We start from the raw sequence: 12218 nt of genomic DNA on the forward strand, positions 1-12218 counted from the left end.
AGGAGGAGCTTTTCGCTTATACTAATAGCCATTTTCTTACTAATAAAGAATACCAGCTGACTTAGGCCATGGCAAACAACGACTACCGTCCCTCTCAACCACCCACCACCTTAACTTTACACCGCGCAAATCCTGGAGCCAATGTATGAAATCGGGTCTGTGCAGGTCTCCTGAACGAAAATAAGGGAAACGGGTTTAGATCACATTTAAATCTTCGTAGACAGGGCAGTCCTCCATATGGAAAGTACTCTTGGTCACTATCAATGCATTGTCATCTAAGTGAAGGCGGTTTGTGGATGATTGCCTGAAGATTTGAGACTCTTCTAGGTCCTCGCGGGCTGCAATCTGGTCAGCGTAAGGATAGACGTCAAGTCAACGGTTGCACCCTCGTCTTCTGGCACAAGAAAGCTTCTATAGATTAAATTCTCCCAGAACTCTGGTGTAGCCATGATCTTCGTGTCGGCAATAGAACCAGGCTGCTCCGTCTCATCATAGCCACAGTCCTCGTCAACGTGAATCACGATATGGTTAGATGCCGAGTCCAAAGGAGTAGGATCATCTCTAATCACTATGGGATTGGCCTCTATGCCTGACTCAGGAGAATCGATGAATTCGTGTATGACCACTGCAGGCCACTCTTTTGAGATCGCTTCTTCCCAAATTCTGCAAATTACATAGTTGTTCCCTTCCTTTGATTCACATGCAGCTGGACTGGCGACCAGGAACCGCCGTTCCCTTTGCATTGTGTTGTCTGAATCGAAGAGGTGGATCTTGATTCAGAGAGTGGGAGTACTCCAAGAGACATCTGTCCGGACATGTTGCGATGCCGGTGGTATTTTCCGTTGTTTAGGTCTGCTCACCACCTAGAAAGGCGCGATCGTCGAGGATTGCGAGATCGATTGTTGCAGTGATTGGAAGATCTCCAGTCTGGGTAGGATTTCTAGAATCGACAGCTTGAGGGTGGTGCTGACCAGCAATAACGGCAGGTTCCAAGTCGCACGATCCGAAACCGAGGGATCGATGCTTAGCACACAGACAAACATTACCGGGCAATGTGGCAGAATAAGCGTCTTCGGTGCCTAGGCTGATACCCTGGATATTGGCACTTCACTACTGCATTAGGGTTCACGCAGGAGGACTTTTGGTGGTACAGCTTTGTGATACAGCTCGGCGGAGACTCATGCTTGACAGAGTCGGTCTGCAAGAAAGCCTTGACATCTCTGATCAGTGCTTTTTACTATTGGTAAACAAGCAACGGGTAGAACTGTTAAGGCAGTGGATACCTGAAGTATAGAGAACTCCATGACTAACTAAAATATCTTTTTTAACCAATTGATCTAGAATACAACTTTGACAATATATAGTATCGAATGATACACACTTCATTTCTGAAACTTGTCTACACCCCCTCAACCTTCTCCCCAGGTGCCAACATCTTCATATACTGGTGCTCTCCGGTCTCGAGCACCTCAACAGAATCCCCAACCCTCAACAAAAACTCCTCCTTCGCAGGAACAAGCTGCATCCCCAAACATGCATTAGTCCGATCCCCATCATCAATCCGCCGATATGATTTCAGCGTCCGATCCGGCTCAGCCTTATGTCTATCCCCAGAAAGAGGATCAACATTAGGAAGTCGGCACCGAACAGTACGACAAGAAGCATGAATCTCCGTGCCGCCAATAGCAAGCCGCTTCCAGTAGTCTTCCTCAAAAGCAGATGGGCCTTGAACGATGATATTCGCACGGAAGCGGCGGATGCTCAATCGTGGGATTGCGTAGGAGCAGCGTGCTGCTACGTCCCGGTGACTGGAGATGTTGAGCAAGTGGATTGGATACGCGTCTGCGAAGGCTGTGTTCGGCTGGAAACCTAGGTCTGCTTGGCGCGGTGCGTTACGGAAGATCTGCCGTGAATGGGGTGCACTGGCGCGGAAGAGGGTCAGGGTGTTTTTTGAGGGGTCCGACCCTAGATATGCGTGTAACGATGCTGGGAGCAGTTTGCCGTAGTCATGGGCTAGAGGATTGTCTTTCCAGATCTTGACTGGGACCAGTGGGAACTCGGAGTCCGCTGGTGGAAGCAGCGGGACCTGGAACGTCTCTTGGCTTTTGAGAAACTTGAGCGCTATGCCCACCTTGATGGGTAGGCCCTTCCATCCTGCTGGCGGCATTCGTGGATATGATATCAGCAGCACACCCTGCGACTTGACTTCCGGCAGGTCTGCATCATAATCTGGGGCAGACGGATCAGGAACCCAGATTTCGGGGTGGATCAAGGCTAGGCGGTTGAAACCTGCGTTACGCAGGGTGCGAATGTTCCATTCATCATTGTTGTACTCTGCAAAGACGAATTGTCTATCAAATTCAAGCCCGGTTTGTACGACGTTCGAGACTTGCAGCTCGACCGCACCGCAGGATTTGAGCGGGTAGCTGAACAGTGCCTTTACGCGCCAGGCCGGACGGCCATGATCATCTTGATCGCTGGGTTGACCCTGGGTGTACTTTGAGTCGAATTCATCGTCCAGGTTGCTTTGGCCTGGCCGCAGTCCTAGGCGGCGACACCCTTTGGGATTGATTGGTGTTTTTAAGGTCTTCAATGTTTTGAGAACAAGAATAAGCACAGACAGAAAGAATAGGATGATCGAATTCGGGAGTACACCTCCCCCGAAGGAGGTATCGACATTGGACATTGGTGTATGATGCACGACTCGAGATCAAGATCGAGATCAAGGGGGAAAAAATCTCACTCCCGGATATCCGACCCGTCAACATCCCACTGCCCTGTCAGGTGCTTTATGATGGCATTTTATGTGTCATTTTTAGGATGAGATTGAATACAGCATTAGAGCTTGAATTTATTTTCTTATTTTCCTATTAAATTGTCTTTGCATTGGCTTTGCTGCCAGCCATCCTGATGCGCCCATGAGCATCAACATGGACCTTCTCGGTCTCGACGGTCTCGAAGGGTTTGACGAAGATACACGTAAGTAAATTCTCCAAATGCTTTAGGAAAGAAACAAACATTAAACTATTCCCCAGCGCCCGTGGTCTCGATCTCAGCATCGCAGTCCCTCAACGCGTCGGCCGCCACCCGCCATCCGATCGCGACGGGTCTGGCGCGTCTAGACGAGGCTCTAAATGACCTCCCAGACCAGCCCAACCAAGGCGGCATCTTGCGTGGACATGTTACAGAAATATTCGGCCCCCCAGGAGTCGGCAAGACCTCGCTGGCGTGAGTGCACCCCCTATCCACACCGCCAGAATCCGATCTGATCCATTTACAGGTTGAATATTACATGTAATGCACTACGCGACGGCAAAGTAGTCTGGATTGGTATGTTCCTGCCAGTTCCCCAAGTCAGCTGCGCTGTCCTACTCACACCCGTTAGATACGGGATGTCCCTTGCCCAGTCCCCGGCTCGAGGAGATGTCCATCAACCTCGACGACTTTGTCTATTTCCGGGCGCATACACTAGCCCATCTTATAGCCCTGCTGGCACGTCCACCAAAGGGGTTCCCACCGTCGGAAACAAACCTTATTGTTGTCGACTCCGTGTCAAATTTATTCCCCGCTTACTTCCCCAGCGCCCAAGAGCTCAAGGATCAGCTTGCCGAGGGCAAAATCACTGATAAAGCACACCTACAATGGCTGCTCAATCGCAAATGGAACATTGCTGGCGAGCTAGCCACACACCTAGCTAGACTCGCCGCGAGGAATATCGCCGTGTTGGCTATTAACCAGTCTCATATGAAAATCAAGCCTCAGTCTCACGCGGTTCTGCAGCCGCTCTTGTCCGGCAGCGCGTGGGAGGCCAGCGTGCAAACACGCATTGCGATGTATCGTGACCTGCCAGATGAACGATTTGCAGAGGTTGAGAAGCGCGCGGGTAAGCCATTGCCCGAACAAGTCGAGGAGCTGCACGTTGCGTTTCGCATTGAACCGGTATGTCGATGTCTCTGGTCTGTTGCATGCGATCGTGCTTCTAATTTTGGCTAGGATGGTCTTTATGAGACAGAGAGAAAGGGATCGCTGCCCTCCGAGCCTTTGAGTCCCTTGGCAAAGTCTCCCGACTTTGAGTATTATGATCCTCCTACTCCGACCCCTTCGCCTATATCCTCACTGTCTTCTGCACCACCATCTCCAGAACTGAAGTTTCCAAGCCCATTACCATCTAAGTCAGTGCCACCAAAACAGCCTGTGCAGGCACCAAGCAAGAAACGGAAAGTGGAGGAAGTAGCCGACAGTCAGGATGAAGACTCTGAGGAAGATGTCCCATGGACAGCCGAGGCAACTCTGAACACGAATCAATCGTGAAATCATATATTATTTCAAAGAATTATTAGCTTATTAGCATAATATGATAGTAGAGAATACTACGTCTTTTTTTTTTTCATATCTTGGACATCTCTTTCATCTAAATGTATTTATTTTTGGGTTATTCGGGGTTATTCGTTTATGGACCATGTTTTTGTCTCACATGCAAGGATGAAAATAGCCCACAAAATCAAATCCTCCGAATCTTTTCCAATTCCTACCATTGAACAAATTAGAAATTAGCGAATTAATCTCGGAGGCGCCGATGCCGGACTATTGAATGCTTAGATTCGACGCCTCCCCCTTCCCCCATACCCCAGACTTCCCAAGGTTTGACCCTGGAGTTGAATACGTTGAATACCCCATAAAACACACTATAAGCACCTTGTGAACATCCTGTGAACACCCTTGAATACCCGAGGCTTCTTCTGTTTTCCTTTCACTCAAGACGAGTCCAAAAATTGGTCTGCATGACGCGGCATTGACCTGTACGACCAGTCCACATCCCATCCTGCGTTTACTCTTTCGTCTTTTCGTCTTTTCGCCTTCTCCTTTCCCTTCTTGAAAATTCCTCGATTCCCCCGTTTGTCCATTAGAATATGTGGACATACCAAACAGGGTGAACCAGACTCCCTCCTCGAGTCCGGTCGCTCATATCGCTCCTCCCCAAAGCCTCGAATGACTCTTCTACAACAATGTCCAACATTCCCCAGGACCTGCTGGATGGGATATCCGGCTCCCTGGCGAAAGAGGGTGACATACTACAGATGATACTCGTCGTTTTTATCGGATTATCATGCTACAACGTCGCTGAGCTGGTTATACTCGTCCCAGCTACCTTCCGCCGCTGGCGCGGGCTCTATTTCTGGTCCTTGCTTATCTCGGGAGTGCTAGGCGTCGTACCATACTCAATTGGCTTCCTGATGAAGTTCTTTACTAAGACTAATTCCGTGCTGTCGGTTACTGTCCTAACTATCGGCTGGTGGACCATGGTGACCGGCCAATCGGTGGTGCTCTACTCACGGCTGCACCTTGTGTTACGGGACGAGCGCATGCTGCACCGTGTGCTGCAGATCATCGTCGCAAATGTCTTGCTCCTGCATGTGCCCACGACGATCCTCACTTACGGCGCGAACATAGTCCACACCGGTGACGCTTCCTGGGTGAATGGATATAACATCATGGAGAAGATCCAGCTGACTGGGTTCACGATTCAAGAGAGTCTGCTGTCGACGCTGTATGTGATCGAGACGGTTAAGCTGCTGCGTCTTGGTGCGGATGTGCCTTCGCGTCCAGATACCCGGAGAATCATGTATCAGCTGATCGGGATTAACTGCGCAATCATTGGGATGGATCTGCTGCTTTTGAGTCTCGAATACGCTAATTTATACTCCGTGCAAATCACCCTGAAGGGATTCATTTACTCGCTCAAACTCAAACTTGAGTTTGCTGTGCTTGGTCGTCTGGTAGATCTCATCCAGGGTTCAAGACATCCTATTTCTCTCGCCATTGCCGATACATTGCCTCTTTGCTCGATGCAGAGACCGCCTGAGACGCCGGATCGCAGTGAGGATTCGCCTTACGAGCAGGCTGAGCCGAAGGACTTTTTAGCTCCGCCGGTCGGAGGTCAAGTTGTTCAGAGGAGGATGTTTGTGGAGTCTGAGAGGGCGACCTCATTAGCAATATGACGGTATAAAATATAACGATAATGATATTGAAGCAATCTTGGAACTGCATATTTGGAGGGTCAAAGTCCTACAGGACACGCCGTATAAGTGGTCGATTGTAAGGAATGGAAATCAGGGGTGACTCGGACCATCTCCTGGCGCTTCGAAGCGTTCGGCTTTCGCCATCAAGGTACAGAGTATGGTGACATGAACTAGACCATTAGGTGGGTAGCCGTCTGTGGCCAAGCGATTTGTAATGGGAGAACCGTCAATCACCCGACAAAAAGGAAAGGTTTCATTCGAGTCTACATAAATTATGTGTTCTCGTTCATAGATTGGTCAGGTAGTCCTCGATCTGCTCCTTGGTCAACTTGCGGAACCGTGGTCCCTGAGCACCCTCCACTCCCTCGAAGCCCAGCAGGTGGTCCGCTGGGGGACCGACAATACCTAGAGCGGTGTTAGTCGATATTAACCAGACCCTTGGATACCCAAGTGGCCAGAATGGGAGAAAACGAGGCAGTAACCCCAAACTCACCAATTTCTATTGTGTCACCATTCATCTCACCCTCAATCGTCTCCTTGAGTGTCAACAGCGCGATATGGATGGCATCTTCCAACTCTAGTCCTTCAGTGTACCGTTTCTCGAGGAACGTCTTGGCGCTTGTTGCGTGTTTACCGATGGCCGTCGCCTTCCACGGGTAGTAGCTGCCGCTGGGGTCGACCTGGTACAGACTGGGCCCACCCTTCTGGATACCACCAGTCTTGCTGGAGATCTTCTGCTCAGGGTCATCCTTCTTAGCCTCTTCCGACTCAGGCTCCACGCCCTCGTCCCAACCTGCGACCAACAGACTGACACCGTACGGCCGCACACCACCGGATTGCGTAGCTTCTTGCACTACCCGAGCGACGTCCTGAACCAATATACGAGTAGGAGGGTATTCGTTGTAGATGCGCTTGTAGCCTGTGTGTGAGACCTTGCGGGCCTTGTCGACTAGCACCCGATAGTCGGGGCCCATGCCGGCGTAGACCATACCGATATCCGGCGTGATCAGGGAGATCTTGGACAGCGAAGGAGGGTCGATCAGAGGCGATGAGGACTTTTTCTCAGTCGCGAGCACAATGCCGTTCGTAGCTATCACGGGGCCGGTCAGCTTGGCCCTATGTGGGAGAAGTTGGGCGTTTTCGTACCTTTGATACCAAGGGCAGTCACACCCTGGTTGACCGCGTTCAAGGCATATTCTATATTAATCAGTCATCGATGCCTAAGCTCAGAAACGATGATTCCATACCAATTTGCACCAGCTTTCCGCTGTAATGGAGCTGAATTAGCACGTTGTCAATTCCATAGGACAAGTCGTCCTTACCTGGGGGAGAATGTAGTCAAGGAGAATGAGTATCTGTCCGCCATGATTCGCTGTCAATAGGAAGAGAAGACGAGAGGATGGAAAGATCGAAAGAAAGGGAGCTGTGTTGTAGGCAGAGATGGGTGACGTTTGGCGCGGTAGAGCTCACGAAAGGCGGTGACCCAATCGGGATTAGCCGTGGGGTTTGGGACACCTTCGGCTTTTCTGCTTTTCCTCTTCTTCTTGTCGTTCTCTTTTTTTTTCGACACCTCAGAAAAGAAACAGTAATTCTTCCTCGGCCTTCTTTTGTCAAGGTTCGAGTAAATCTCGATGTGAGACTCAATGGCAGACACACAGCATTATCCTCCACGGGTCTGCCGCATCTGCCTAGAAAGCGTGCTGCCTACTTTCCAACCCTCAGAATTCCTTCAGAAGCCTCGAGTGGTTTATGAATCTTCCGATCCAGAATCTGGCCGTCTGTTAAGCCCTTGTCAATGCAAAGGTTCCTCGCGTTATGTTCACGAGGGCTGCTTGCAGTCATGGCGCCATGCCGACCCCAAATATGGGACGAGAAACTTCTGGCAATGTCCCACCTGTGGCTTCCAGTATCGCCTAGGGCGACTGACTTGGGCTCGGTGGATCAGTAGCGCCACTACCCAGCTAATCCTCACACTCGGCATTCTTTTGTTAACCGTATTCCTGCTTGGATTCATTGCTGACCCCATCATTGATTTTTACTTGGGCCCCGTGGATGTTTACGCCGAATTGGTCGAGGAAGATGAATCCTGGTTGGGACACTTCCTCAAAGGACTCGCGTCTTTGGGCCTGTTGTCCTTCCTCAAGGCAATCTTTGCGCTGTCGCCGTTCCCTTGGAACCTCCGGTCTGTCGCATCAGGGCGCAATTCGGGCCGTAATCGGGCCGCCCAGTTGAACTGGCTAGTGGTCATGGTTGGCATCGGTACTTTCCTTTGGGTATGTATAGTCACATTTGACTATATCTGATTTGACTAACCTCAGACAGGCTGTCTACAAAGGTGTTCGGTCATGGAGTAGACGAACCCTGGAAAAGGCTGGCGAGCGAGTCATGGATGTCCCACTACCAGGTGAAGACAATGATACGGACGGCCCAGTACCGGACGACGCTGGAATGAAGGAAGAATAGTTCCAATGAACTCGCACTACTTAAGTTGCCGTCCTCCTCTGCCCCATGAGACGTCGATTAGTCAATGTGCGAAGAACAATAACTGCCTTCATTAACTCTTGATTGTCTGCCTGAGAAGCAGATGATTGACTCGAGAACGTCTTGTTCTCAAGTCATTCGCTACTTCACCTAATCAGGCAGCGTTCTTGGGGAAGGCAGTCCACCGCTCAATTCTAAAGGAGCGTTCTGACCTTCGAGTCTGACCTATTAGCGCTTTTGGATTGAGCAGCGGTAAATTCATGTATAGTCCTATTTCCTATTCAGGCTTAGTATCGTCTTATTGTCATATTGTTCATTGTTCATTGTCACGCGCGTGCCTTATTCAATAACTTCAATGCATTATTATGGCAGCAGTCTGTCTCGTTTTAAGACCTTGTCTTTCCCCCTCTCTTCTTCCCTCTTCTTCCCCTCATGTAACTCAGCATTCATCTCATCTTCGCAAAATGGACGATCTCCCACCATGGTCCCGTCTCGGGGTTGTCCCCTCTCAAGTCGCGATGGACTCTGAATCTGAGGATTCTGGATCTACTACTCCTACAACCGCGGATACTGCAAACACAGAGACTGAGCCATTCCCCGAGACTGAACCATTTCCCGAATACAATGAGTCCGAGTGTGAGATGCTTGCATCTTGCATCGCAGTCGAGAAACGCCGCGAGGAAGCATGGGTCTACGCTTTAGGCAAAGCTGCCCAGCAAGAGATCCGCATGCTCCATGTCGACCCCAACATAACTCCATATGTCCAAAGTGACCCGTCTCAGTGCAACCAGGTTGTCCTCGAACAGCTGCAAGACCTTCTCGCCGACCCGGAAATGCTTCCTGATATCCGCAAGCAATTCATTACTATCATCAACGCCACTATCCAGTTCAATCTCGTCATCTTCCACCAAAGCCCAGAGTTTCTGGCTCCCAAAGAAATCGAAGACGCGGAACTTGACCTCGAGACCATTCTAAACCACGTCGAATTCATCGAAGAGATGCTCAGAGAGCAGCTGGAGACTGCCGAGCAGGTATCCTTCGCCCTGGAGGGTGTCTCAATGGAGGCTACTTCGGCCTACGACCGTCTTTGCAAAATGGCGGCTGTGTTCGCTAAGTACCAACACCCTTTGCTTCTTGTCTACCGTATGCTTCAGCACCTCTAATACACAGTGAATAGGACCATGAAGAAGCCTCGATACCTTGAACGACGACTGCTTGCCTTGTACATGGACATGTATGAAGAATGGGTCCACAATCCTTTCCTTCTTCTGCGCAACCGTCAGCTCTTGAACGAGCGAAATCCTACCCCCGCACGCGCAAAGCTTTCGCGTCGTGTCCTTGTCATCTGGGAACTGATGAACAGCTGCATCGATACCTACGGTACCTTGACCTGGCTCACTCTTGAGATCAAACGACAGTACTTCACGCCAATGATGGGTTATCTTTGTGACTCGCCAGAGATCTGGGAGCACTGCTGGGATCGATACCAGGCACTCGGGAAAGATCGACACAAGGCAGCCGAGCGCGATTTGTCTCCATATGACACCGTCTAAATGATGGAAGAGCCACTGAACCATGGCATCGCATGGAACATGTTCTCAATCTCTACGATTCTACGATTTGCTTTTACTGTTTCAACTGTTTCAAATACCCCAGATGCAATGTTTCAAGCGAGTGAACAAAGGCATAACGAAATTCGATGTGAAAATTCCATTCCAACCCTATCTTCCTTGTCACCTCAAGCCGTACTATCCTTGTAAGCCCCAAGCTTAAACAACTTCTTCGCATTCTCCCTTCCAATCTTCAACCGATCCGTATTCGACATCTCCGCTGAATCAAACCACTCACACGCATCTCCAAACGTCTCAAACGGATAATCGATCGAGAACAAAATCCGATCAGCCCCAACCTCCGCCATACAAAAGTGCAACGTAGTAGTCGAGAAATGTCCCGACGTCGTAATCCACAAATTCTCCGCAAAGTATTCCCGAATCGTGCGCTTACACGTCTCCCCAAGTCCAAGCATCTTCTTCCGATCCTCAAACCAGTGGTTAATCCGCCACATGTCAAACGGTATATGCTCCCCCAAATGTCCAAGAATAACCTGCAGTTTCGGGTTCCGGTCAAATACCCCGTTCGTCACCATCCCGAGAACATGTAGACTGACTCCGTGTGCGAATGACAGCGGAGGCCCGATTAGCCATTTCCGATCGGCCCAGAGCTTATCGTAGATCGTGCCTGTCGGGTTACGTGGGTGTAGGTACAGCGGCACGTCGAGCTCAGTGCATGTGGCCCAAAATACGTCCCATTTCTCGCTGTCGTAGAAGATCATGTCGTCGCCGTCGACGCCGGCGCGCTGCGTGTCGTTCACTAGTGCGCCTAGGAACCCGTGCTGTGTTACGCAGCGTCGGAGCTCAGCGGCTGCTTCTTGTGGGTCGTGCATGGAGAGAGTGCTGGGGGAGTTAGCTTGATGTATATACATACCTATCATGGATGGGATGGGATGTAGTAATTTCCATTCCTGGTTTTAGGAGCTGCAACTTACGCAAATGCGGCAAACCGATCCGGATGCGCTTTCACTTTCTCCGCGATGTAGTCATTGATCTCAACCGCGAGGGCTTGTGCGTCTTTTGCGTCCCAGATGTCCTGTACGCCGGGTGCTGTGTAGCTGAGGATTTGGAGACCGACACCGTGGCGCTCGGCGAAGTCCAGTCGAATTGGACCGACGTCGTTGATCTCTGCTGTGTGCTTGTCCGTGTCGGTTGCGAACATGCCCGCCCACCATTTTGTCTTCTCGTGGAATCGGGGGAGCGCAAAGGCTTCTTCGAGGGCGATTTTGCCGAGCATTTCGGTTTTCTAGTAAGGGAGTAGGAAGGGTTGAGGATGTAGACAATCTTGTGTATGATTCTCAGCTGCTTTATATCATATGCGGAGACCCCGCACTTCGGAAGCGCCCAGGCATTCCATGCTGTTACGCCAAATCATGGGCCCTTTCCATCGGAAAGCTCATCGGATGACAAAGGAATTATATGTATGTAGGCAAGGTCAGCATCCGATAGCGGTTCGCCGTCGGGGCGGATGCGGGGAGCCGTTGGCAGCCGTTGGCAGCCGAGATGGACATATTGTTTTCTATTCTAGGTCATCTATACTACATGCTAAGTCTAGTTGTAGTTACAGATCATAGACCAATTCCATGAGCAGGTGAGTCCCGTTCAGACTGAACGACCTCAATCGCTTCTTCATCAATTCGGCCTTTCGCAACCAGAAGTTGTGATTGCCGGAGTCGGGACTTGTGCCGCTAGTTTAATCTTCCCCCTGGGTGGAGTCCATCGATGGAGCCGCATCTGGGGAAATCAACGATATCGGACGAGTTGATCTGGCCGATTAAAAAGGTCTGGTTGTGAGGGTCGAGACTGGGGTTGTAATTTCGTTTCAACTCTTAAGACATAGCCTGCCATCGGTGCAACCGGTATTTTGGTCAGGATTGGTAGCCGATGGGACAAATATCGAGAAGTGTGCTCTTTGGATGTATTGCGAGTAGAGATGATATAGAGTGTTCTTGTTACCGTCTAGTTTATTGTAGAGGGAAAATACATGCAAGATGAAGAGGCTACGAGTCATGTGGCTAACAACTCCAAGTACCTAATGCTTGACGGGATAATTAATTGAAATAAGTATACAGAAGTAATTGATTTGTTCAGACGGCCACTAATCCAT

At 50.2% G+C, this 12218-nt stretch overlaps 9 protein-coding genes across 9 annotated transcripts; 4 read left to right on the forward strand and 5 right to left on the reverse strand.

Moving 5' to 3' along the window:
- Nucleotides 1-323: 323 nt before the first annotated feature.
- N7537_005189 (uncharacterized protein) lies at nucleotides 324-743 on the reverse strand (the record flags this gene model as incomplete). Its single annotated transcript, XM_056896246.1, has 1 exon — nucleotides 324-743. One exon carries the CDS (start codon nucleotides 741-743, stop codon nucleotides 324-326), a length of 420 nt encoding a protein of 139 aa, XP_056755994.1.
- A 656-nt stretch (nucleotides 744-1399) lies between these two features.
- Nucleotides 1400-2686, reverse strand: N7537_005190 (MOSC domain protein; the record flags this gene model as incomplete). The annotated part of the gene is made up of 1 exon (XM_056896247.1): nucleotides 1400-2686. One exon carries the CDS (start codon nucleotides 2684-2686, stop codon nucleotides 1400-1402), a length of 1287 nt encoding a protein of 428 aa, XP_056755995.1.
- A 232-nt stretch (nucleotides 2687-2918) lies between these two features.
- Nucleotides 2919-4311, forward strand: N7537_005191 (uncharacterized protein; the record flags this gene model as incomplete). Its single annotated transcript, XM_056896248.1, has 5 exons — nucleotides 2919-2979; nucleotides 3036-3228; nucleotides 3281-3330; nucleotides 3386-3939; nucleotides 3994-4311. 5 exons carry the CDS (start codon nucleotides 2919-2921, stop codon nucleotides 4309-4311), a joined length of 1176 nt encoding a protein of 391 aa, XP_056755996.1.
- A 695-nt stretch (nucleotides 4312-5006) lies between these two features.
- Nucleotides 5007-5999, forward strand: N7537_005192 (uncharacterized protein; the record flags this gene model as incomplete). Its single annotated transcript, XM_056896249.1, has 1 exon — nucleotides 5007-5999. One exon carries the CDS (start codon nucleotides 5007-5009, stop codon nucleotides 5997-5999), a length of 993 nt encoding a protein of 330 aa, XP_056755997.1.
- Nucleotides 6000-6251: 252 nt separating this feature from the next.
- On the reverse strand, nucleotides 6252-7511 carry pre8 (proteasome core particle subunit alpha 2). The gene is made up of 5 exons (XM_056896250.1): nucleotides 7343-7511; nucleotides 7268-7287; nucleotides 7167-7217; nucleotides 6514-7110; nucleotides 6252-6425 (listed from the first exon to the last, which is right to left on the reverse strand). Exons 1-5 carry the CDS (start codon nucleotides 7384-7386, stop codon nucleotides 6307-6309), a joined length of 831 nt encoding a protein of 276 aa, XP_056755998.1. The 5' UTR covers nucleotides 7387-7511; the 3' UTR covers nucleotides 6252-6306.
- A 152-nt stretch (nucleotides 7512-7663) lies between these two features.
- On the forward strand, nucleotides 7664-8483 carry N7537_005194 (E3 ubiquitin-protein ligase MARCH; the record flags this gene model as incomplete). The annotated part of the gene is made up of 2 exons (XM_056896251.1): nucleotides 7664-8293; nucleotides 8343-8483. 2 exons carry the CDS (start codon nucleotides 7664-7666, stop codon nucleotides 8481-8483), a joined length of 771 nt encoding a protein of 256 aa, XP_056755999.1.
- Nucleotides 8484-8965: 482 nt separating this feature from the next.
- On the forward strand, nucleotides 8966-10054 carry N7537_005195 (uncharacterized protein; the record flags this gene model as incomplete). Its single annotated transcript, XM_056896252.1, has 2 exons — nucleotides 8966-9644; nucleotides 9672-10054. The coding sequence occupies 2 exons, from the start codon at nucleotides 8966-8968 to the stop codon at nucleotides 10052-10054; spliced, it is 1062 nt and encodes a 353-aa protein (XP_056756000.1).
- Nucleotides 10055-10239: 185 nt separating this feature from the next.
- N7537_005196 (amidohydrolase family protein) lies at nucleotides 10240-11348 on the reverse strand (the record flags this gene model as incomplete). Its single annotated transcript, XM_056896253.1, has 2 exons — nucleotides 10240-10954; nucleotides 11047-11348. The coding sequence occupies 2 exons, from the start codon at nucleotides 11346-11348 to the stop codon at nucleotides 10240-10242; spliced, it is 1017 nt and encodes a 338-aa protein (XP_056756001.1).
- Nucleotides 11349-11743: 395 nt separating this feature from the next.
- On the reverse strand, nucleotides 11744-11959 carry N7537_005197 (uncharacterized protein; the record flags this gene model as incomplete). The annotated part of the gene is made up of 2 exons (XM_056896254.1): nucleotides 11744-11845; nucleotides 11870-11959. 2 exons carry the CDS (start codon nucleotides 11957-11959, stop codon nucleotides 11744-11746), a joined length of 192 nt encoding a protein of 63 aa, XP_056756002.1.
- Between the last annotated feature and the right edge of the window lie 259 nt (nucleotides 11960-12218).

Source organism: Penicillium hordei, assembly GCF_028827395.1.
Source record: "Penicillium hordei strain IBT 12815 chromosome Unknown utg000002l_segment0_segment0, whole genome shotgun sequence".
Classification (NCBI taxonomy): domain Eukaryota; kingdom Fungi; phylum Ascomycota; class Eurotiomycetes; order Eurotiales; family Aspergillaceae; genus Penicillium; species Penicillium hordei.

Coding starts and splice junctions, on each gene's coding strand:
- pre8 (XM_056896250.1), bottom strand. CDS start 7,386: ATGGCGGACAGATACTCATTCTCCTTGACTACATTCTCCCCCAG. Junction 7,288..7,342: donor TTGACTACATTCTCCCCCAG/GTAAGGACGACT, acceptor GCTCCATTACAG/CGGAAAGCTGGTGCAAATTG. Junction 7,218..7,267: donor CGGAAAGCTGGTGCAAATTG/GTATGGAATCAT, acceptor TGATTAATATAG/AATATGCCTTGAACGCGGTC.